Here is a 25,277-nt window from a genome sequence, read left to right as displayed (position 1 = left end):
TTATTCTTATTTGCCAAGCAAAAGGGAGAGCAAAAAGGAAAAGAGCTTTAAGCTCATCAAGTTCAACCATTCCCCAGCACTGTCAAGGCCACCCCTAACCCATGGCACTGGGGGCCTTGTCTATAGGGTTTGTGAGCACTTGCAGGGCCGGTGCTTGCAGCCCTGCCCTGGGCAGCCTGTTCCAATGCCTGAGCACCCTCTGGGGCAGGAATTGTTCCTCAGCTCCATCTAAACCTGCCCTGGTGCAGCTTGAGGCCATTTCCTCTTGTCCCATCCCTTGTTCCCTGGGAGCAGGGAACGGTCCCCTCCTGGCTCCATCCTCCTGTTAGGCAGGCGTAGAGGGCAGTAAGGTCCCCCTTATCCTAAGGTGAAGAGAATTGCACACTTGTAGTTGTCTACTTGTGTCTTGACTAGGTGAAATAAATGACTAATTAAACAATAAGGTGAAATTAACTACTAAATATATTTATCAAAGTTTAGAGTATGGAATTATTTGTATTCTCAGTCACATCAACCAGTGCATCACATAAGGCTGGGTGCAGAAGACCCCCAACATGTTACTCATACTTAACCAAAAGCTGAGCATCTACCCTCTACATCTCCATTCTATCTGGTCCTATACTGGGAGAATTCAAGATCATTTTATTTTCAAGAGTCTCCTCAAAGCCTCCTTCACCTCCTTATTCCTCAGGCTGTAGATCAAGGGGTTCAGCATGGGAGTCACCACGGTGTAGATCACCACAGCCCATTTATCTGCTGCTCTTGAGCTGTCTGAGCTGGGGAATGAATACATAAAAAAGGATGCCCCATAGAAGATGCTGACAGTGGTGAGGTGGGAGGTGCAGGTGGAGAAGGCTTTGCGCTTACCCTCAGCTGAATTGATGCTCAGGATGGTGGGGATGATGGCCACGTAGGAGAGCAGGATAACCAGGCTGCTGGACACACCAAAGAGAGATGCTGCAGTGGTCAGGATGGTGTGGCTGAGGGTGGTGTCAGAGGTGGAGAGTGAGATGAGAGGGGAAATGTCACAAAAGAAGAGGTCGATGACGCTGGAGCTGCAGAAGGACAGGGTGGACATGCTGATGGTCTGTCCCACGCCATTGGTCAGCCCCACAAGGTACGAGACAGTCACCAGCTGGAAACAGCACTTTGGGGACATGACAAGGGGGTACAGCAGGGGATGGCAAATGGCCACGTAACGGTCATAGGCCATTGAAGCCAGCAGGAGGCATTCAGATACCACAAAGATATCAAAGAGAAACACCTGAGCCACACACCCAGCATAAGCAATGCTCTTCTTCTCTGACATCAAGTCAACCAACATCCTGGGGGTGATGATGGTGGAGAAACAGAGGTCCACAAAGGCCAGGCTGCCCAGGAAATGATACATGGGGGAGTGGAGGAGGTGGCTGGCCCTGATTAAGATGATGATGCCCAGGTTGCCCACAATGGTGACAAGGTAGGTGAGCAGGAAGAGCAGGAACAAGTAGACCTGAGTCACCGGGTCCTCTGTGAAGCCCGCCAGGCTGAACTCGTTCACTTGGGTGCAATTGCTTTGTGCCATGGGCTGGATGGTGCTTTGTGTGTGAGCTCCTGGCTGGGGGTTTCCTCTCCAAGAGGCAGGGATGTCCCAGGTGGAGAAGCCTCTGTGTGGTGGGAGCTGCTCAGAGACAGTCCTGCAGGATGGAGAGTTCAGGCACAGCTCAGTGGGGAACAGGTTGGTGAGAGTCATGTGCCAGCACAGGTAGAACAAAGGGATGCTCAAGCAGTTAAATACCATGGCACAACGTGGTGTGTGCTCCTCTGGCTCACTCCTAGATGTTGAACAACAATCTCTGTGGATAGCAGTAGGGACATTGCATACCTGAATAGCTTTACCTTAGTACCACACCTCATCGCCTGTGTTAGTGCTGAGCCTGGGGCTTGGAGATCATTCGGCTTAACCTGGAACACAGAGAAACGTGGTGCTTTCACAGTGCAGAGCTGATCCTTCATCCTTCTGTGGGCATTTGCCAACCACCTGCTTCTTCCTTCTCTGCTTTGGATTCTTTGTAACGAACGAATTCCTGACCTATGGAAAGTGCAGGTTGGACAGGGCAACCTGCTCTAGTGGAAGGTGTCCCCGGCCATCACAGGGGCTTGGAAATGGGTGAGATTTAAGGTCTCTTCCAACACCATGGCACAACACAGTTTGTGCTCCTCTGGCTCACTCCTGGATGTTGAGCAATGACCCTTGTGGAAAGCAGTGGGGAGGTTCCATGCTTTACCTTAGTGCTGCACTTCATTAACTTCATTAGTGCTGAGCCTGGGGCTTGGAGATCATTCGTCTCAACCTGGAACACAGAGAAAAGTAGTGCTCTCACAGTGCAGAGTTGATCCTTCATGCTCTTGCGGGCATTTGCCAAACACCAGTTCCTTCCATCTTTGCTGGGGCTTCTTAACTAGACACTGGAAGGAATTCCTGACCTATGGAAAGTGCAGGATGGACAGGGCTTAGGGTAACCTGCTCTAGTGGAAAATGTCCCTGCCCATGGCAGGGGGTTGGAACTGCATGAGCTTTAAGGTCCCTTCCAGTCCAAACTCTGTTCCTATGCAAGCTTACATAGATGTTTAGAGTGGTTTCCCCTCCCTCCTGAGAGCGTTCTCAACCAGGGTGATCTCCAAACCTGCCTTCTCAGCAGCTGCATGGGGAGGACACAGCACAAGCAGCTCCCTGGGAAGCCCAGAGCATCATGAGGAGCTGGAGCTCAGGACGCTGCTGTAGGAAGTTTCTTCTCAAGTTTAAGTGGAACCTCTTGTGTTCCAGTTTGTACCCAAGGAGTACATCCGAAAAACATCACTTTACTTTGGGCTAAGTGACACTGCCAGGGATGGGGCAGCCACAGCTTCTCTGGGCACCCTGTGCCAGCGCCTCAGCACCCTCACAGGGAAGAGCTTCTGCCTAAGAGCTCATCTCAATCACCCCTCGGGCAGGTTAAAGCCATTCCCCTTGGCTTGTCCCTACAGGCCCTGATGAAGAGTCCCTCTCTTATTCTATCTGAATACGTTGCTTCACATGTTGTGTTCTCTTTTCTTGAGGGAATTGTCCAAATGTCTCTACTTTTCATGAAAACTCCATCAGAAACTTTGATTAAAAGCTTATAAAGTGAGCATTTCACTTCACACCAATTTAAATTAGATTTTGACTGGTTGCCATTGCATTCATTCATTATTCATCACAGTTCTTTGCAGAAGACCACGGTTTCCAAAGGTGCTTATTTTAAACCACAAATTTATTCAGTTTGTCATTATACAAGTACATGTTCTTCCAGCAGTTGTACAGTTCATTAAACAGAAATGGTGTGTTTGGATTAAATGTTAAAACCCCTCCATCTACTATTTCATTTAGAGCATCTTTCCCCTCAATAATGTGATGACATACAGAAGGGGATGTGACATGGTCAAATCCACAAAGCACAGACCTGGTACTGAACATCCAGAAAGGAAAAGATGTGAGGACCAGACATCCCAGGAAGATTTTAGTTGGGACATACTTCTGGCCACATGCTAACCTATGTGTGCCTATCACAGGTCCTTAGCACTGCTCCAGCTCACTTACATGGGATAAATGTATTGGATGCTCATATCAGGTATCACAGAATCCCAGACTGGTTTATGTTGGAAGGGACCTAAAAGCTCTCAACTTCCAACCCCTGCCATGGGCAGGGACAATTTCCACTAGAGCAGTTTGCTCCAAGCCCCTGTGTCCAACCTGGCCTTGAACACTGCCAGGGATGGGGCAGCCACAGCTTCTCTGGGCACCCTGTGCCAGCACCTCGGCACCCTCATAGTGAAGAATTCCTTCCTCAAATCCAATCTGGATCCCCCTGCTTCAGTTTGAACCCACCACCCCTTGTCCTATCCCTACACTCCCTGATGAAGAGTCCTTCTCCTGCAGCCCTGTAGCCCCCTTCAGACGCTGGAAGCTGCTCTGAGGTCTCCAAGCAGCTTCTCTTCTCCAGTCTGATCAGCCCGAGTGTTCTCAGCCTGGCGCAATACGGGAGCTGCTCCAGCCCCTGAGCACCCTCATGGCCTCCTCTGGACTTACTCCAGCAGCTCCATGGCCTTCTTATGTTCCCTGCAGAGAAGCACTTGGGGGTGTTGGTCAATGAGAAAAGGACCATGAGCCAGCAGTGTGTGCTTGCAGCCAAGAAATGAACCGTATCTTGGGCAGCATCCAAAGGAGAGTGGCCAGCCGGTAAAAGGAGTTGATCCTGCCCCTCTGCTCTGCTCTTGTGAGACTTCACCTGGAGCATTGTGTGCAGTTCTGGTGTCCTCGACATAAAAAGGACATGGAACTGTTGGAACAAGTCCAGAGGAGGCCACGAGGATGCTCATGGACTGGAGCACCTCCCGTATGAAGACAGGCAGAGGAAGCTGGAGCTCTTCAGCCTGGAGAAGAGAAGGCTGCGTGGAGACCTCAGAGCAGCCTTCCAGTATCTGAAGGGGGCCTATAGGGATGCTGGGGAGGGACTCTTCATTAGGGACTGTAGTGACAGGACAAGGGGTAATGGGTTAAAACTTAAACAGGGGAAGTTCAGATCTGATATAAGGAGGAAATTCTTTCCTGTGAGGGTGGTGAGGCACTGGAATGGGTTGCCAAGGGAGACTGTGAATGCTCCATCCCTGGCAGTGTTCAAGACCAGGTTGGACAGAGACTTGGGTGGCATGGTTTAGTGTGAGGTGTCCCTGCCCATGGCAGGGGGGTTGGAACTAGGTGATGTTAAGGTACTTTCCAACCCTAACTATTCTATGATTCTAGTATTCTATAGACACCAAAACTGTATCAGAACTGCAGGGGATACCAGAGCTGTATTGAACCTTTGGTCCTTCCCTCAGATCTTCAAGCTCGCTTGGGATGAACAGTTATCAACCAGGCACTGGAGACAGTGGTCACTGCCTTACCTTAAGGCTGAGCCTCCTTTTTGTGGGAACTACTTTCATTTAGCACAATTTAAACACAAAACACCACGGTGCTGTCTCAGTCCTGCTATTAAATAACTAATACTTATTTGGATGAATTATCCAAGACTCAGTCCACACTTAAAATCACCTGAAGCTGTTTGAAGGAACCATTCATTCCCCAAACTCCTTCTGGCTGCATCAGCACCTCCAAGACCAGTTCTCCTGCAGAGACCTACCCAGGAAGAAAGGCCCAGGACAGTTTGCTTTGTATTTCCCCATCTATCACACACCTCTTCCTTTCAGTGTTTCCCTGAGGAAGCCCTTTACATCCACAGAGATCATCTAATATTGCATTGAAGGGAGCCGAAAATAAACACAACAAAGCATCCTCTGTGTGGATGGTTCGCGCTGGTCATGGGGAGTCCTTTTCATCAGATGCATTTATTTCCATACACTTTACTAGTGATTGTACAACACTTTGGTCAAAAGCATTGGCTCAAAATGTGGCTGCTTTGAGGATATATCAGGGTGAAGTCATATTTCCCAGTCTTCATCTGAAGAATCCTGAGTGCCGGTGTGTCCTGAATGCTTCTCCTAGATGAAGAGACATTATAAAACCCTTAGTAGAAATATTGAATGATAACCTTGTCCAGACATTTAAAAATGACAAAGGATGGGGCAGATAGAAGAGAACACCAAGCTATGAAAATGCGGGGAAGGAAGAAAGAGAAGAATGCAGATGGCTTTAGATGTTTTCAATGTCAACCTGTTTTTCTGCTGGAAGGCATCAGACTGACAGTCCAGGAGATGCACTGAAGGAGGGAAGTAAAGGATTTCTGTGTGGTTTTGAATGTCTTTCTTCCCCACTGAGTACTGGGCTAAACCGAAGGCTTGTGAAGTGGGAAAATCAGTGTAACAGAGGGAGAAATAACCCTCAACCTAATTTAGAAAAGAAGAATAATATAATTCAAAGATTATTGAAGAGAGCTACATGAATCCAGAAAGAGGCACTAAGAATAACTGGGTGTGCTTGTGCAGGGTGAATAATGCAGCTTGAAGTCCCAGATGCAGACAGCTGAGTACAGCACTTGCTCCATCAGCTTCGTCAAGATAGCCAGGCAAGCAGCGCTTTGGGTGTTCAGGGGAGAGGAATACCCCTGATCCTCCCTCCCAGCAGCACTCAGGCTCTTTACACCCCTACTTAAATTCGCAGCACAGCAGAGGCTCAGATATGACTCGTCCCCATTTAGCACAAAGGCTTTGTTGACAAACAGACTGTCACAGCTTTATTTCACAGAATCCCAGAGAGGTTTGTGTTGGAAGGGACCTTAAAGCTCATCCAGCTCCAACCCCTGCCACAGGCAGGGACCCCTTCCACTGGAGCAGCTTGCTCCAAGCCCCTGTGTCCAACCTGGCCTTGAACACTGCCAGGGATGGGGTAGCCACAGCTCCTCTGGGCACCCTGTGCCAGCGCCTCAGCACCCTCACAGGGAAGAGCTTCTGCCTAAGAGCTCATCTCAGTCTCCCTTCTGGCAGCTTCAAGACATTCCCCTTGGCCTGTCCCTGCAGGCCCTTGGCCAAAGCCCTCCTGCAGGTTTCTTATAGTCCCATTCAGACACTGGAAGCTGCTCTGTGGACTCTAAGCAGCTTCTCTTCTCCAGGCTGCACAGCCCCAGTGTTCTCAGCCTGGCCCCATATGGGAGCTGCTCCAGCCCCTGAGAATCCTTGTTGCATCTCTGGACTTGCTCTAGCAGCTCCATGTCCTCCTTGTGTTGGGGACACCAGAGCTGTATCAAATCCTCTTGACCTTCCACCAGTTCATCATTGAGGAAATGCTTATAAATCAGGCAATGTAGACAGTCGTCAGTGCCTTACCTCAAGCCTGAGCCTCCTTTTTGTGGGCTCTACTTTCATTTAGCACAATTTAGACACAAAACACATGGTGCTCTCTCAGGCCTGCTGTTAAATACCTGATAATTATTTGGATGAATTACTGAAGGCTCAGGCCTCGCTTAAAACAACCTGAAGCTGTTTGAAGAGAACCATTCGTTGTGTTGGCTTCCATACCCTGCACTTGCTGTAATAATGACCAGTAGTAAGCAATAATGACCAATAATGGCCAGTAATGCTCAATTCCATAATCACATATTCCACATGTTCTTTCCTTACCTCCACAGTACTGAAGAGCTCCAAACGTGCTTTCAAACCCTGCATAGATGTGGCAGCAGCTTTCGCTCCCACAGCCTCCTCAGAGCCCCCTTCACCTCCTTGTTCCTCAGGCTGTAGATGAGGGGGTTGAGGGTTGGGGTGAGGATGCAGTAACACACCGACACCAGCTTTGCCTGATCCCATGAGGATGCCTCATGAGGCTGGACGTAGGTGAGAATCGCAGGTGCGTAGAAGATGGTGATGGCAGCCAAGTGGGAGGCGCAGGTAGAGAAGACCTTCAGCCTCCTCGTGGCCAAAGGGATCTGCAGGACGGTGTGGAGGATGTAGGTGTAGGACACCAGGATCATCAGGAGAGGGCCCATGGTGTTTAACACAGCGTGGTAAACCTGGAAGACCTCATTTGTGCTTGTGTCTGAGCAGGAGAGCTGCAGGAGGGTGGGCAGCTCACAGAAGAAGTGGTTGATGCTCCTGGCCTGACAGAAGGACAACCTCCCCGCCAGTGTGATGTGCACCAGGGAGGTGAGGAACCCGATGGTGTACACCAGCACCATCATGCCATAGCAACACGCCCTGGTCATGGTAGTGGTGTAGAGCAGGGGCTTGCACACAGCCGTGTATCGGTCATAAGCCATTACCCCAAGCAGGAAGCACTCACAGACAGCCAGAGCCAGGAAAATATACATCTGGGCAAAGCAACCCCAAAAGGAGATGTGGCTTCTCCCCAGCAGGAAGGTTTCTAGAGCTTTTGGTATGATAGCAGAGGAAAGGCAAACATCCATGCAAGATAAGTGGGTCAGGAAGAAGTACATGGGGATGTTGAGGTGGGGGTCAGTGTTGATCAGGAGGATCATCGTCAGGTTCCCCAGCACCATGAAAACATACAGGGATAAGAAGACTGTGAAGATGGTGGTTCGTAGCTCTGGGGCATCAGAGAAACCCAAGAGGATGAAGCTGGAGAAATCCGTGAGGTTTCCTGTATCTGTCATTTCAACAAGTTGATGGATTTGGATTGAAATGAAAGGAATCACTGAAATACATCCCTACAAGAGAAATAATGTGGAAGTTTAGTTGGAGTTTAATCCACAAAGTAAATGCAATAGAAAATGGTGTATTTGTAATGGTGTATTTCTGTCTGTAACTCAAGATCTGAAGTCAAAGAGGTGAAGGAGCTCATTACACAACTGGAAATTAAAAGAGAATAATTCTACAATGATTGATATACACTGCACTAATGAAACAGTGAGAAACATCATGTCTATCCAAACGTAATACAATAAAACCAAATAAGTACATCACAAAATTTGGAAAACAGAAAAGATGTTGTATTTTCTTCACTGATTTCTGGGAATTTTAAAGATTATTTTTCTCCCTTTTTTGTATTTTTCAGAGTGGATCAGTGCTCTTCTGTAGATTCATTACTTGTGCTGCATCCTTTTCAACACCACACAAAGCCATGTACTTGAAATTTGTTCTAAGTTCTAAGTTTATCTGCTTTTGCAGAACCCCCAATATGCATAATGTTAAGGGAAAGCAGTGGACTTGGCTCCAGCAGAGCTTTGCTGTGGTTGCAGTGAGCTTCCTATGACCAACCCAAATATCCACCTAAGGGTGTAAAACACAAAATATGCCCTATATAAACCAAAATTTTAAGGCTTTAGCCTGGATATTCTCATTCTAAAATATCGCTAAATCAGTTGTAGATGGGGTCAGGAATATTGGTGTTTTTGAAGCAAACCCCATACTAGGACACTTTTATTCACACCATGGGTTATCATAGAATGGTTTTGGTTGAAGGGAAATTAAAGCTCACACAGCTCCAAACCCTGCCATGGGAAGGGACAGCTTCCACTGGAGCAGCTTGTTCCAAGCCCCTGTGTCCAACCTGCCCTTGAACACTGCCAGGGATGGGGCAGCCACAGCTTCTCTGGGCACCCTGTGCCAGCACCTCAGCACCCTCACAGGGAAGAATTTCTTCCTTATCTCCAACCTGAATTTCCCTGTTTCAGTTTAAAGCCATCACCCCTTGCCCTATCAATACAGTCCCTGAAGAAGAGTGAAATATAACATGCCATCAAGCATGTGAGAGGCAGCATGACCAGAGTCAAACTGGACCCACCACCCATCAAACCCTTTTGTACCTGCTTGGTTAAAGAGGAAGGTGGTGGTGGTGGATGCAGTGCCTGCAGCTCCTCCTGGAGCTCATGCGATGGGTTGAAGGAGAGATGCTTGGGAGCAGGATGCTCCAGGCTGGCTGGTGGAAGGGTTTTATCTCACAGGAGGCATTACCTCAGAGGCTTGTGTTGTGCAAACTGTTCTCCCAGAGGACCCTCCTCCATCAGATAATTAGTTTGACTTGATCAGCAAAACAACCTCTCAATTCCTCTCTCCCCCAAAGTCTTCCTGGCTGCATCAACACCTCCAAGACCAGTTCTCCTGCAGACACCTACCCAGGAAGACAGGCCCAGGACAGTTTGCTCTGTCTTTCCCCATCTATGACATACCTCTTCTTTTCTGTGTTTCCTGAGAAAGCCCTTTACATCCACAGAGATCATCTGATATTGCATTGAAGGGAGCTGAAAACAAGCACAACAAAGCATCCTCTGTGTGGATGGTTTGTGCTGGTCATGGGGAGTCCTTTCCATCACATGCATTTACTTCCATACACTTCACTAGTGATTGTACAGCACTTTGGTCAAAAGCATTGGCTCAAAATGTGGCTGCTTTGAGGATATATCAGGATGAAGTCAGATTTCCCAGTCTTCATCTGAAGAATCCTGAGTGCCGGTGTGTCCTGAATGCTTCTCCTACATGAAGAGATATTATAAAACCCTTGGTAGAAAAATTAACAGATAACCTTGTCCCAGACATTTAGAAAAGTCAAAGGATGGGGCAATGAGAGGAGAAAACCGAGCTATGAAAGTGTGGTAAAGGAGGAAGAAGTACACAGGTGGCTTTAAATGTTTTCAATGCAAACATTGTTTTCTGCTAGGAAGCACCAGACTGACAGTCCAGGAGATGGACTGGAGGAGGGTAGAAAAGGATTTCTGAGTGGTTTTGAATGTCTTTCTTCCCCATTGGGTACTGGGCTAAAACCAAGGCTTGTGAAGTGGGAAAATCAATATAACAGAGAGAGAAATAACTCTCAATCAAATTCTGGAAAGAAGAAAAGTATGTAATTCAAAGATTATTTAAGGGAACTACATGAAGGCAAAAAAAGCCACTAAGAATGCCTGGGTGCACTTGTGCAGCGTGAATAATGCAGCTTGAAGTCCCAGAAGCAGACAGCTGGGTACTGCACTTGCTCCATCAGCTTTGTCAGAGGACCTAGCCCAGCAGAACCTTGGCTTTTCAGGGGGGAGGAGGACCCCAAATCCTCCCTCCTAACAGCACTCAGGTTTTTTACAACCCTACTTGAAATCACAGCAGAGCAGAGACTCAGATATGACTTGTCCCCATTTCCCAGAAGGGCTTTGACTTCAAGAGACTGACAGCTTTATTTCTTAGAATTGCAGCCTGGTTTGTGTTGGACGGGACCTTAAAGGCCCTCCAGTTCCAACCCCTGCCACGGACAGGGACACCTTGTACTAGGGAAGCTTGCTCCAAGCCCCTGTGTCCAACCTGGCCTTGAACACTGCCAGCGATGGGGCAGCCACAGCTTCTCTGGGCACCCTTTGCCAGTGCCTCATCACCCTCCCAGGGAAGAGCTTCTGCCTAAGAGCTCACCTCAATATCCCCTCTGTCATTTCACGTGACCAAACCTTGTGGTCTGGAGTTGAAATACCTGGAAATATCAGTTAATGTTTCCTTAAAACCAGAAATAACACCAGAAATCATTTCCTAATATAAAACATGAGCTTAGATATCCGCTGGTCTGATGCCAGCAGGGCAAAGCCACCACCTACCTTCTCCCTTTTGCACTCTGAACCCTGAAATAAAGTTTATTGTTATGTTTAATAACATTTAAATAAAAAAAAATATATTAATTTCAAGTAATATTTAAGTAGCAATCACTTTGGACAACAACTTTCTTTCCAGTACACAGTCACTGTCAGGTCTCAGGCTGCAGCCAGAGAAAGTCCTGTCCATGCCAGCACAGAATGTAGCCTTGGTTTAAGGAGAAGTGTGTTTTCCAGCTGTCATGCTTCTAAGTATGCTTAGTCCCTTCTTTGTGAAGGTGCTATATCCACCCATACTTGAAGGTGCTATATCCAACCATCCTCATTAAGGTGCAATATCGAACCATCCTTGAAGGTGCAATATCCATCCTGCTGCTTCTCACCAGGGCAGGGTAGCCCTCTCCTTTCAGCTGACTAGGAACCATGAATGGACAAAGACCAGAGGACTCTACTTTTTGCTGTCCTCATGGCATTCTTCATATCCGCATTTCTTAGGCTGTAAATGAGCAGGTTCAGCATGGGGACAGCCACAGAGTACAGCATGGAGACCACCTCATCATGCTTTGAGGACTGCCGGGACCTAGGGCGCAGGTACATGAAGAGGGAGCTGCCGTAGTACAAAGCAATGGAGATGAAGTGAGAGGCACAGGTGGAGAAAGCTTTACATCGACCAGCCACAGACTGAATCCGCATGACAATGGAAAGGACCAAAAAGTAGGAGATGAGGATGAAGACCGCGGTGCTCAGTACCTTGAACCCCACCATGGCAGCAACCATCACCTTGATGGCAGGGGTGTCAGAGCAGGAGAGGGCTAGCAGTGGTGGTCCATCACAGAAGAAGTGATTGATCGTCTTGGACCGACAGAACGGGAGACGAGATATGGAAACCGTGTGTATGGTAGAGCTGATCACGCCAGCTAAGTAGGCACCAGCCAACATCCCAATGCAAAGCCTTTGCGACATGACCATGGAGTAGGAGAAGGGGGTTACAAATGGCCACGTAGTGATCGTAAGCCATAGCAGCCAGCACATAGCACGAGGTGGTGGCACAGGTTGCAAAGCAGAAGAGCTGAGTGGCACATCTAATGAAGGAAATCACCTTCTTCTCCACTAGAACATCAAGCAAGGCTTGAGGGATGATGGTAGAGGAGTAGCAGACTTCCAGGAGAGACAAGTGGCTTAGGAAAAAGTACATGGGGGTGTGTAGGCAGGAATGCATTCTGATTAATGCAATTACTCCCAGGTTTCCTATGAAGGTAACCACATAGATGGCAAGGAATAAGACAAAGCACATCACCCACAGGACTTCCCTGTTTGTGAAGCCCAGGAGAATAAGCTCAGAGGGGAACGTATAATTATCATCAACCATAGTGAACCTATAAGCAGTTTGCCTGATTTATGTCTTCAAATTGAAATGCTAAATAGGCCCAAATCCCTCAATAATGTTAAGAATATCAGGTTTTGTCTATCAATCAGTTACACCACTTACATACATACAAGTCAATATAAGGTAAATTCTCTTTGAGAGAGGAAAACACCAAGTACCCAAGGCTAAACACCACAACCATCACGAGCACACTTAGAAGCAAGTAGATACTTTAAGGCAAAGGAGGGAGGGCAACACCAGAATGAATAAACTGCAGGGTTCCTCATAGTTCCAATCAAGCCATTGACACATGGAAGTCCTTGAATTTCTGAGTAACTGCTGGGAAAAGGGAATTATTTCTCATCTTTTGGGTGCTGCCAGTCCAGTGTAAGCACATGAGGAATAAATAGCTGTTCTCTGTGACCCAGGAGGAGCTCTTTGAGAGCAAATGTGGCTTTCCTTAGGGTAGGATGGTGCAGATTTCTCACCCCACTTTGCTTTAGACACAATGCCTAACTTGGAGACAAAAGATACATTCAGGCTTGATCAAACATAAATTCTGCCTGGGAGAAATCAGCAGCTCCTAATATCACAGCTTACGACAGGTAGAATAAATCCTCATTGATTTTTCCTGCCTAACATTAATCATCACTTGAGAGAGTTACACCAGAGAGCAAAGCAGGAGTGTGCGTGGCTGGTATCTGACAAGCAGAGCCATGCTTAAGAGTCATCATTATTTGATGACCTTTTGCTGAAGGGGTGAGCTCCCCCTCCAGAGCCAGACTCCTCAGTTCAGATGTCCTGTGAGCAACACGTGTGGTCTCCTGGTGTTATTAATGGGGATGTAGAGCTGCTTTTCACTGCTCACATAGAGATGCTGGAGGCAAAGCAGCTCCTGAAACATCACCACGGAGCTGGAAAATGTGACCCAAGTAATGAAAATCCAACTGTTTGGGTCTGGGGCTCAATCCTCCCCCTGAGGCAGCATCCACCTGCCCAGACACACACATCTCCTGCCAGGGGACAATTGACCTGAAGCTCACAATTAACAAAGGCTCACCCTCGCTTTTTCTTGCTTGACAAACCAAGTGCTTGGTCTGAAGTGATCCAAGGCGCAGATATGAAACCTGGGATGTGTCTAAGGCTGCAGCTTGTGCTATACACGACAGCTTCCCCCACCAATCACACCTCCCTGCAGCTTGAGCACACTCACTGGAATGGAGACAAATTAAACTGAAAACCCATACCTTGCCGCCTTTGTTTAGATATTATCCATGCAGGTTGTGGGTCCACACTCTGCTGAAGAGTTAACTGAATATTTATCCCTGTATTCCTGGGGAAAGGACCTCCATTTGTGGCTTTCCTACTCCGATTTGGTAAGATCTTGCTTTTTGGACAAGCTTTCAACAAGCTGCCCTAGGACTCAACAAGCAGACTGCTGCTAGTGTTATCCAAGATGTAACTCTTGACATTATGGATAGGAGAACGTCCAGATGCTGTTATGATCCTACAGGCAAGCAAAACCTTGTAGCATAACCTCCTGGTTAGGTAGCAGTTAGCTTGCTCTCATGGAACCATAGAATCCCAGAGTTATTTGTGTTGGAAGAGACCTTAAAGCTCCTCCAGCTCCAACCCCTGCCACAAGCAGGGACCCCTTCCACTACAGCAGCTTGCTCCAAGCCCCTGTGTCCAACCTGGCCTTGAACACTGCCAGGAATTGGGCAGCCACAGCTTCTCTGGGCACCCTGTGCCAGCACCTCAGCACCCTCACAGGGAAGAGCTTCTGCCTAAGAGCTCATCTCAATTTCCCTCTGGCAGTCCAAAGCCATCATAGTGGATGTTATCCTCAAGATCTCAGTACAGGAACAAGGGGAAGGTGGCAGATATATGAAGTTATAACACACTGTTTGGTTAGCTGCTCTTTCGAGAGTCTTACAGCACAAACTGTCTAATGAGTGAAGAAAAGGATCGTTCAAAATATGAAACAAAAGAGCCCCATGCTCATAGCACCAGCATCCCTCTGATTCCTCAAGGTGATAGTTTCTGCTGCCCTGAAATAAAGCAGAGGAGGTAAGGTTTGCTACAAGGCCTGTGGATCCTGTGGATGCCACAGGACAAAGCAGGGTTTTCATATCAGGGATTTCTTTCTCGTTGCTCTCAGATCCACTTGAAATGAGTTTTAATACTCCCAGCTTCTCCAGGCTCCAGCTAGAAGGGTAATGCTGCTCTGTCTTCTCCCATGCAGCATCTACCCGTCCTTCCAGAGCCTTGTCCTTTGTGGTATTCACAGAGCCAGGGGTAAAACAAGTCAGGGGATTACACATTAAGCACCAGGGAGCTGTCAGACCAGGCAAGGGTCAGCCCAAAGGGCTCCCAAGAGCCAGGTCAGGATACACCCAACAGGTTTTAAAATTAATGGCACCAGAAGGTCTTATTTGAACAATATCAGCCCAAAATTGTTGCCTTTAAGAGTTTTATCCATCCTTCAAAAGTCCCCAAAGGTAGTTTTTTAGTACATAGCAGTATGTAGTGTGTCATATCTGTATTCAAAAACAAGACTACCTCTTGGGAAGCACTCTTAGAAGCGTTCAACCCTCAGTGTAGGGGAAATCCAGCTCTCCTTTATCTCAGTTCATGCTGCTACTTAGAATGAAAATATAAAAGCACAACTTCCTTTTCATTTTGATGCAGCTGCCTTTACTTTTCAATCAGAAATGCTTCCATTACTGTGCTCCCAAAGATGAGAGGGGGCTGCAGGGCCTTCCAGGAAAGGACAGAAGTCACCTCTTTACTCCCAGAAAGCCCTAGTAGGGAATGACCCTGGTTATTCCTGCCTAGCACTTAATGTTCTGTAACAAAAGGTGGGTTTCCTACCCCATGCAGGTTACCAGGATGGATCTACCAGTAGCCCAGGAACTTGGTTACTGTATAGGCATCCTCACCCATTTAATTCAGCATCAGAGAGCCCAGCTGCTCCCCAGGGATTATTTAGGTGGTGATGGGTGTGATTTACATATATCAACAACAAGGAATTAAATCCTTCATCTCCATGGGATAAAGGTTGAGACCTTACCTGGTTTGAGATCTGATGTGTTTTCGTTTGCTTTCATTATGAAATCTGGGATGGCTTTGTCAGGAGTAAAGATGTGCAATGGGGATACTTTCTGAGAGGGATCTGTGGATCTAGAGGAAGGATCTAGATGGAGAAAGGAATCATTTAAAACACCAGGAATTAGCACTTCAAATTGTGTATGGATAGCACAGGCTGTTTAATGAAAAAAAAAAATTTAAAAGGCAGAGTGAATTTGATATCCTCAACATCAGAAGGACATGGATAAAGTGCAGAGGAGGCCACGAGGATGATCAGGGGATGGAGCACCTCCCATATGGAGCCAGGCTGAGAACATTGGGGCTGTTCAGCCTGGAGAAAAGAAGCTGTGTGGAGACCTCCGAGCAGCTTCCAGTGTCTGAAGGGGGTTACAAGGATGCTGGAGAGGGACTCTTCATCAGGGACTGGAGTGACAGGACAAGGGGTGATGGGTTCAAACTGAAACAGGGGGAGTTCAGGTTACAGATAACAAAGAAGCTCTTCCCTATGAGGGTGCTGAGGCGCTGGCACAGGGTGCCCAGAGAAGCTGTGGCTGCCCCATCCCTGGTTATGTTCTAGGTCAAGTTGGACACAGAGTCTTGGGTGACATGGTCTAGTGTGTGGTGTCCCTGACCATGGCAGGGGGTTGGAACCAAGGTCCTTTCCAACCCAAACCACTCTATGATTCTACAATAATCTACATTTCATACAACCTGAAGCCTCAGCCAAAAACTGCATTAGGAAAAGTGGGGTTTAAAGCATCATTTCTAAATGTGAGAGGACTTTGAAGCTGTTAAACCATCTGACATTGCCTTAACAGGGTCAGGAAATAAACTGTCTACATAGGATCAGCCAACTGTAGAGGCAACATGATGGCCTTAGTTTATTTATCTATTATTTCTCAGTTTTCTGAGAACAAGCCACTTGGCTACCCAAAGCTTCCCAGCACGTAAGAAAAAGGTGGTTTTATCTTAAATGAAAGGAGTGACTATTCCAGCAACGTCCAATAGATGGTGGTGTGGTATAAGAAATCCTGATTCATGAGTTTCTAGACAGTAATTCAGATCTTCTGCCTTTTGATACCTAAAGGGACTCCTGTGACCATTTTGCACCTCTTGGAGGTGACCACAGAGAGCAATGGTACCAAGAAGAAACAAAAATCACACAGGAAAAGGAATGGATTTTGTTCAGAAGTAGATGAAATGTAGTTTTGAAGGGGAAATGGACATCTAAAGAGCAAGCATATGTGGATACTGTCTTACTGGAAACAGTAAGAGTCAGCTTCAGGCTGGTAACTTTACGAAAGAATAAGAATAAATAAAGAATAAAAGAGAACAGATAAAGAATAAAGTATAAATAAAGAATAAATTATAAAAAAAGAATATTTATTTCTCAGTGCTGGCCAGGGTCACATCCCTGTTTGGGTTATTTTCTCCTGGATTAAAGAGTGTTTTTCCCACTGGTGATGCCACAGCTCAAGTGACCACAGGTGGAAAATCCCCATCCAGGACTCAGCCAAGCCTTCTCCTTCCTATCAGCCCATCAGCTCCAAATCCATTCCCAGAGGAGCTTGTTAACACAGTTGGATCAGGGACATCTCTCACCTTTGAGTGATGAGCTGCTAAAGAAATAGGGAAGTTTTGGGTGTGTGGGGAAACCCTGTGGTGACTGTTTTCCCTGGTGGCATTGCGACTTTATAGCAACCAAGATATGGGGGAGCTGCAATTTGTGCCAGGAATGACTTCTTGCATAGGAAATAAAGACTTTTGGTTGGGTTTTTTCATTACCTTCGATTTTCCTGCTGTTTCAGGGTCCTGGTTTGTTTGCATGTTTGCTTTGGGTTTCTTTAACCCCCATTGCCTCAAACCAAAGTGCAACTCTCCTGCGGCAAACTCTACTGATAACATTCTTGCCTTTGTTTTTAACACACCACTGTGGGTATAAATTAGAAAACTCCTTAGAGCTTCTCTTAAAGGCTTTGAGAAAGGCAGAACTTGAGGAGGAAAATGAAAGGGTGAAGTTCTACAGCTGCCTGAAAAGAGGTGGCAAAGCCCAATTTGAATGTGATTTAACTCAGCAGCCTGGTTCCAAACACAGACCTGTTGAAGAATTTGCATTTCACTCACTTGGCTCATGCACAATATCCCATTGCTCCATAACTGCATTAAAAGATCAGTTCATCCATTTAGATCTTGGGTTTCCATCCGTCCTGGGAAAAGCCCATAGCAGCTGCGCCCTCCCCACCCTATGAATCACTGAGACCTCAACTAAACTGAGGCTAGGAAAATCAGTCTCGTGTGTGTTAGTTTCACATTTAAGACAAGAATATATTGTGTTATATATAAATATATAGTTTAGGATGCATTTAATATTGTGTTTTTATATATATACAGACATATACATATATGTTTATGTGTATAATTTGCCAGTCATAGGAACAGCGACCTCCTAGATGTCCTTTGTGACCAATAACTATGGCCTGCTGTTCATAGTCACATCAGTGACTAGTCATGGTCACATCAGGTTGCTCCTGGCCTCATTCAGGCAGCTTCTGAACATGTCCATGGGTGGAGGCTTCACAGCCTCTGGGACAAATCCTCATAGAAACACAGAATCATAGAATCACTAGGGTTGGAAAGGACCTTAACATCATCCAGTTCCAACCCCCTGCCATGGGCAGGGACACCTCACACTAAACCATATCACCCAAGTCTCTGTCCAACCTGGTCTTGAACACTGCCAGGGATGGAACATTCACAATCTCCCTGGGCAACCCATCCCAGTGCCTCACCACCCTCACAGGAAAGAATTTCTTCCTTAGATCCAACCTAAACTTCCCCTGTTTCAGTTTTAACCCATTACCCCTTGTCCCATCACTACAGTCCCTAATGAAGAGTCCCTCCCCAGCATCCCTATAGGCCCCCGTTCAGATACTGGAAGGCTGCTCTGAGGTCTCCACGCAGCCTTCTCTTCTCCAGGCTTTACAGACCCAACTTTCTCAGCGTAACTTCATACGGGAGATGCTCCAGTCCCCTGATCATCCTCGTGGCCTCCTCTGGACTTGTTCCAACAGTTCCATGTCCTTTTTATGTCGAGGACAGCAGAACTGAACACAGTACTCTAGGTGAAGTCTCACAAGAGCAGAGGGGCACAAGCATAGAGGGGCAGGATCACCCCCTTCGACCTGCTGGTCACGTTCCTTTTCATGCAGCCCAGGATACGGTTGACTTTCTGGGCTGCAAGCGCACACTGAATCCGCCTCATGTTCATTTTCTCATCAACCAACACCCCCAAGTCCTTCTCCACAGGGCTGCTCTGAATCTCTTCTCTGCCCAACCTGTAGCTGTGCCTGGGATTGCTCCGACCCAGGTGTAGGACCTCACACTTGGCACGATTAAACTTCACGAGGTTGGCATCAGCCCACCTCACAAGCTTGTAAAGGTCTCTCTGGATGGCATTCCTTCCCTCCAGCGTATCACCCGAACCACACAGCTTGGTGTCATCAGCAAACTTGCTGAGGGCGCACTCAATCCCAGTGTCCATGTCAGCGACGAAGATGTTGAACAAGACCGGTCCCAACACCGATCCCTGAGGGACACCACTCGTTACTGGTCTCCAGCCGGACTTTGAGCCATTGACCACAACCCCTTGTGTGTGGCCATCCAGCCAGTTCTTTATCCACTGAGTGGTCCATCCATCAAATCGATGTCTCTCCAGTTTAGAGACAAGGATGTCATGTGGGACAGTGTCGAACACTTTACACAAGACGACATCAACTGCTCTACCCCTGTCCATCAGTTCTGTAGCCCCATCACAGATGGCCACCAAATCAGGCAGGATTTCCCCTCAGTGAAGCCATGCTGGCTGTCACCAAGCACCTTGTTGATTTTCATGTCCCTTAGCATGCCTGCCAGGAGAATCTGCTCCAAGATTTTGCCAGGCTCACAGAGGTGAGACTGACTGCTCTCTAATTCCCCGGGTCATCCATTTTCCCCTTCTTGAAAATGGGGGTTATATTTCCCTTTTTCCAGTCATCGGGAACTTCCCCTGACTGCCATGATTTCTCAAATATGATGGCCAGTGGCTTCACAACTTCATTTGCCAGCTCCTTCAGGACCCACAGATGGATTACATTGGTACCCATGTACATGTGCACATTCAGATTTTTAAGATGGTCTCGAAGCAGATCCTCTCCTACAGTGGGCGCAAAGTCTTCATTCGCACAGTCCCTGCATCTGCCTTCCAAGACTTGGGTGGTGTGGTCAGAGCCTTTGCCAGTGAAGAGTGAGGCAAAGAAGTCATTCAGAACCTCAGCCTTCTCCAAGTCCTATGTTGCTAGTTTTCCCGAGAGATTCCTGAGGGAGCCTACATTCTCCCTTGTCTGTTTTTTATTTGCTATGTACTTGTAGAATCCCTTCCTGTTTTCCTTAATACCCCTAGCCAAGCCAAGTTTAATTCTAACTGGGCCTTAGCTTTCCTAACCTGGTCCCTAGCTTCTCGAACAATATCCCTGTACTCTTCCCATGTCACCTGTCCTTGCTTCCACTTATTAGAAGCCTCTTTTTTCAATTGAATTTTCCTCAGCAGCTCCTTATCCATCCAAGGAGGTCTCCTGGCCCTCCTGCTGCACTTCCCTCTGGTTGGGATGCAACACTCCTGAGCTTGCAGCAGGTGATCCTTGAATATCAACCAAGAGTCTTGGGCCCCTCTGCCCTCTAGGGCTGGATCCCATGGAACCTTCCGAAACAGGTTCCTGAAGAGGCCAAAGTCTGCTCTTTTGAAGTCCAGAGCAGTGAACTTGCTGCACGCTCTTCTCACTGCTCACTGTCCTGTGGATCTCAAATTGGAGCATCTCATGATTGCTGCATCCAAGGCTGCCCTGGAGCGTCACATTTCCAATGAGCCCTTCCCTGTTGGTGAGCACGAGGTCAAGCACGGCACCTCTCCTTGTCAGCTCCTCTATTACTTGCAGAAGGAAGTTGTCTTCTACACAATCGAGGAACCTCTTGGAGTGCTTGTGCCGGGCCGTACTGTCCTCCCAACAGATGTCAGGGTGGTTGAAGTCACCCATGAGAACAAGGGCCTGTGAGTGTGAAGATTTTCCTATCTGTCTATAGAGTGCTTCATCCACAGGTTCTCCTTGATCAGGTGGTCTGTAACAGATCCCCACAGTAATGTCTCCCATAGCTATATTCCCTTTAACCCTGACCCACAAACTCTCTGTGGACTGCTCACCTGTCCCCAGACAGAGTTCCATACCCTCCAGCCTATCCCTAACATAAAGGGCAACTCCCCCTCCCCGCCTGCCAGGCCTGTCCTTCCTAAAGAGCCTGTAACCTTCCATTCCAACACTCCAGTCACAGGAGCCATCGCACCATGTTTCTGTGATGCCTATTATATCATACCCTCGTAGACGTGCACACGTCTCTAATTCCTCTTGTTTGTTCCCCATGCTACAGGCATTTCTATAGAGGCATCTGAGCCGAGCTCCAAATGAAGCCGGCTCATTGGCTGGAGCAGCTGGGATATCTCTACATTGCTCCAAGCATTTATTATAGGTGCTGGACACTGACTGGGTGTGATGGGATGTATTGATGCCCCCCTCCCCCAACACATCTAGTTTAAAGCCTCCTTGACCAGTCTGGCAAGCCTACCAAAACTGCTCTTTCCTTTTAGACCAGCTCCACCAGCCCCCACTAGACCTGGCCTACAAACCTGGGTCCCGTGTTCAAGGCACCCAAACCCCTGACTATGACAACACCCTTTTAACCAGTTATTAACCTGGCTAATCCTCCTAGCTTTTTTAACGTCCTCCCCTGCATCGTGGGGAATTGACAAAAAGACTATCTGAGCTCCAGAGCCCCTCATCACCTCCCCCAGGGCTCTGTAGTCCTTCTTTATGCTCCCCAGGCTACTACTATCTATATCCCTAGCACTCACATGTATCACCAGGAGTGGGTAATAGTCCATGGGACTTACTAGAGCAGGCAGCCTCTCTGCCACATCCCTGATCCATGCCCCTGGTAGGCAACACACCTCCCTTGAGATGGGGTCAGGCCGACAGACGAGTGCTTCTGTCCCTTTCAGTTTAGAGTCCCCTACTACTATGACCCGCTACTTTTTCCTGGCAGCACCAGTAGAGATCTTCTTTACCAGTGCATCAGCCAGCTGTTTCTTTGTCATTAGCCCCCTGCAGGACAGCAAAGCAGTTCTGCATGGGGACAACAGATTTAGGGGGAAGCCCCTTGCTTTTGGTTGTTCTTTTCCTCCTTTTTTTTGTTGTTTCTTTTTGTCACTAATTCCCAACTTCCCAGGTTAACGGCCTCCTTCTTGCCTTCATGAGGTAGAGGTGAAGCTTGAGGCCCCTGCACAGTTTGGGGGTGGAGCAAGCATTCCTGCTTCCTCTCAGCTTCCCTGACATCTTGCAGCCTATTAACAGCATCCCGCAGCTCAGCCCCTGCTGCAGGAGGACCTCTACCAGGGAGCACCGGGTGCAGCCCTGCCCATTGCGCACCCTCCCCTCACCAGACCGGTGCAGGCACTCTCTGCACCCCGAGCTCTGCATTGCAGCCTCCCCTCTCATCGGCTCTGTCTGGGTGCCTACGGAGCCATCGCCGGGGCAGCCAGAGCAGAGCTCCCGGACCGGGCCCTGCTCACACGACGAGTGCTCACCGTCCCGCTTGCCTGCCCACATGAACTGCCCCGACCCGCTCTGTTCGCCGCGCTCCCTGGGACAGGTTTTTAACCCCTCAGGGCTGGTGCCGCCCCTCCTGGCTCCCCCCCCCCCGTGAGTCAGTGCTCGCCTCAGCTAATACGAGCTCTTGGGCAGAAGCTCTTCCCTGTGAGGGTGCTGAGGTGCTGTCACAGGGTGCCCAGAGAAGCTGTGGCTGCCCCATCCCTGGCAGTGTTCAAGGCCAGGTTGGACACAGGGGCTTGGAGCAAGCTGCTCTAGTGGAAGGGGTCCCTGCCCGTGGCAGGGGTTGGAGCTGGAGGAGCTTTAAGGTCCCTTCATCCCAACCCATTCCATAATTCGACGATTTCAGGGACAGAGAAAGGATTCATGCAAGAATTAATGGTGTCTTATTCTTTTTGACTTGATGCCACCAGCAAGTTCTCCATGTGCTTTATCGTGCAGATGAGGGTAAATCTCAGATTTCCTATTGTGAATTTGCAGCATGGGAAATTCCAGTTAGAAACAGAGGGAGTTAGAAAACCCCACTGTAAGAGCAGTCAAACACTGGCATAGGGGCCAGGGAGGGTGTGAAACCTCTGCCCCTGGTTGTCCCCAAGGCTCAGCAGGAAAACAACCGTTGGCTGGGTTAAATAATAACCAGGGAATTATCAGGAAGATTTGGGAACAAAGCAGGATTCAGCTGATTGACCCTGAGTGCCTGGGAGTTGTGTGTTGTTAAGAAATGAGCAAACCACTTTGATCCTGACTGAACTGAATCCAGCCATGGAGCTTCTCCCTCCAGCCTAGGTTGTTATGTGTGTCTAGGATAGCCCTAAGGCTCAGCCATGGCTCCGGGTTTCACCATGGTCCTGGCAGAGGCTGCAGCTCTATGGGCTGAGGTAATGCACACATTGAAGTATTTTGAAGTGGATTAGGTATGCAATGTTTGCCCATCACCAATCAGCTCTCTGTGCAGGAAAGCAACAGGAGAGACATCAGGACAGGCAATGCCATTGCTCCAGGCTGCCATGGGCTGCCACGTAGGAGGTCTGAAGGCTGATGAGCAACACCACAGCTCCTGTGCTCTGTTGTGATCAGGCTGCCATGGAGATGATGGCTTCTATTGCTGCCAACAGGGAGCTCAAAAGCAAAGGTGGGGAACAGTGGATGGGGATTCCTTGATAGTTTCTGCCCTTTGGTGGGGATTCATCACTATTACATCTTAAAACACTTTCAAAGCAACTTCATTCATAACAGAGGTCACACAAGTACCATATTTCACTTAAATTCTTCGCTGTCTGAAATGAAATGAGGTGAATGGTGCTGGAAATCATTGAATGAGGTTTGTGCATCAAAACCTAATAATACTGCCTGCATGGCATCACACTTACCTGCTCTCATCTCCATTTCTCTTGCAAAAGGTGCTTTTGTCCTTTTCTTAAGGCCCTCAATGAATTTAACAACACTGTCTAGAAATGGAGTTTGGTCCAGTGGAACGGTAGAATTCACTCTCTGTTTATTCTCATTTGCCAAGCAAAAGGGAGAGCAAAAAGGAAAAGAGCTTTAAGCTCATCAAGTTCAATCGTTCCCCAGCACTGCCAAGGCCACCCCTAACCCATGGCACTGAGGGCCTTCTCTATGGGGTGTGTGAACACCTGCAGAACCGGTGCCTGCAGCCCTGCCCTTGGCAGCCTGTTCCAATGCCTGAGCACCCTCTGGGGCAGGAATTGTTCCTCAGCTCCATCTAAACCTGCCCTGGTGCAGCTTGAGGCCGTTTCCTCTTGTCCCATCCCTTGTTCCCTGAAGCAGAGAACAGTCCTCTCCTGGCTCCATCCTCCTGTCAGGCAGGCATAGAGAGCAATAAGGTCCCCCTTATCCTAAGATGAAGAGAACCTCACGCTTGTAGTTGTCTACCTGTGTCTTGATTAGGTGAAATAAATGACTAATAAACCAATTAGGTGAAATTAACTGCTAAATATAATTATCAAAATTTGGAGAATGAAATTAATTGTATTCTCAATCACATCAACCTGTGCATCATGTAACTCTGTTTGCAGAAAACACCAAAATGTTGTTCATACTTAACCAAAACCAGAGCATCTCCCCCAGTACATCCATTCCATCTGGTCCTAAACTTACAACAATTAAGATCATTTTATTTTTGTGAGCTTCCTCAAAGCCTCCTTCACCTCCTTATTCCTCAGGCTGTAGATCAAGGGGTTCAGCATGGGAGTCACCACAGTGTAGATCACCACAGCCCATTTATCTGCTGCTCTTGAGCTGTCTGAGCTGTGGAATAAATACATAAAAAAGCATGCCCCATAGAAGATGCTGACAGTGGTGAGGTGGGAGGTGCAGGTGGAGAAGGCTTTGCGCTTGCCCTCAGCTGAATTGATGCTCAGGATGGTGGCGATGATGGCCACGTAGGAGAGCAGGATAACCAGGCTGCTGGACACACCAAAGAGAGATGCTGCAGTGGTCAGGATGATGTGGCTGAGGGTGGTGTCAGAGGTGGAGAGCGAGATGAGAGGGGAAATGTCACAGAAGAAGAGGTCGATGGTGCTGGAGCTGCAGAAGGACAGGGTGGACATGCTGATGGTCTGTCCCACACCATTGGTCAGCCCCATGAGGTACGAGCCAGTCAGCAGCTGGAAACAGCACTTTGGGGACATGACAAGGGGGTACAGCAGGGGATGGCAAATGGCCATGTAACGGTCATAGGCCATTGAAGCCAGCAGGAAGCATTCAGTTACCCCAAAGAAATCAAGGAGGAAGACCTGAACCACGCACCCAACGTACGCAATGCTCTTCTTCTCTGACATCAAGTCAACCAACATCCTGGGGGTGATGATGGTAGAAGAACAGAGGTCTACAAAGGCCAGGTTGCTCAGGAAATAATACATGGGGGAGTGGAGGTGGGGGCTGGCCCTGATTAAGATGATGATGCCCAGGTTGACCACAATGGTGACAAGGTAGGTGAGCAGGAAGAGCAGGAACAAGTAGACCTGAGTCACCGGGTCCTCTGTGAAGCCCGCCAGGCTGAACTCGGTCACTTGGGTGCAATTGCTTTGTGCCATGGGCTGGATGGTGCTTTGTGTGTGAGCTCCTGGCTGGAGGATTTTTCTCCAAGAGGCAGGGATG

General features: G+C 48.1%; 3 protein-coding genes and 1 pseudogene across 3 annotated transcripts; all 4 read right to left on the bottom strand.

Annotated features, from left to right (window-relative positions):
• Positions 1-505: 505 nt before the first annotated feature.
• LOC133282448 (olfactory receptor 5G9-like) lies at positions 506-1,564 on the bottom strand. Its single transcript, XM_061478448.1, has 2 exons — positions 677-1,564; positions 506-532 (listed from the first exon to the last, which is right to left on the bottom strand). The coding sequence occupies exons 1-2, from the start codon at positions 1,562-1,564 to the stop codon at positions 506-508; spliced, it is 915 nt and encodes a 304-aa protein (XP_061334432.1).
• Positions 1,565-7,169: 5,605 nt separating this feature from the next.
• Positions 7,170-8,072, bottom strand: LOC133282390 (olfactory receptor 8I2-like; the record flags this gene model as incomplete). The annotated part of the gene is made up of 1 exon (XM_061478407.1): positions 7,170-8,072. A coding segment is annotated over one exon (903 nt), but the record flags the coding sequence as incomplete, so codon positions are not given.
• Positions 8,073-11,423: 3,351 nt separating this feature from the next.
• LOC133282389 (olfactory receptor 8U3-like) lies at positions 11,424-12,378 on the bottom strand (annotated as a pseudogene).
• Positions 12,379-24,286: 11,908 nt separating this feature from the next.
• LOC133282484 (olfactory receptor 5G9-like) lies at positions 24,287-25,213 on the bottom strand. Its single transcript, XM_061478475.1, has one exon. The coding sequence runs from the start codon at positions 25,211-25,213 to the stop codon at positions 24,287-24,289; it is 927 nt and encodes a 308-aa protein (XP_061334459.1).
• Between the last annotated feature and the right edge of the window lie 64 nt (positions 25,214-25,277).

The sequence above is a fragment of the Pezoporus flaviventris genome, unplaced genomic scaffold (genome assembly GCF_033815535.1).
Source record: "Pezoporus flaviventris isolate CSIRO_AGI_PZ_B2104156 unplaced genomic scaffold, CSIRO_AGI_Pfla_v1 ptg000123l, whole genome shotgun sequence".
NCBI lineage: Eukaryota > Metazoa > Chordata > Aves > Psittaciformes > Psittacidae > Pezoporus > Pezoporus flaviventris.
Note: the sequence above shows the minus strand (reverse complement) of the source record. Positions and strands in the feature narration are given on the sequence as shown.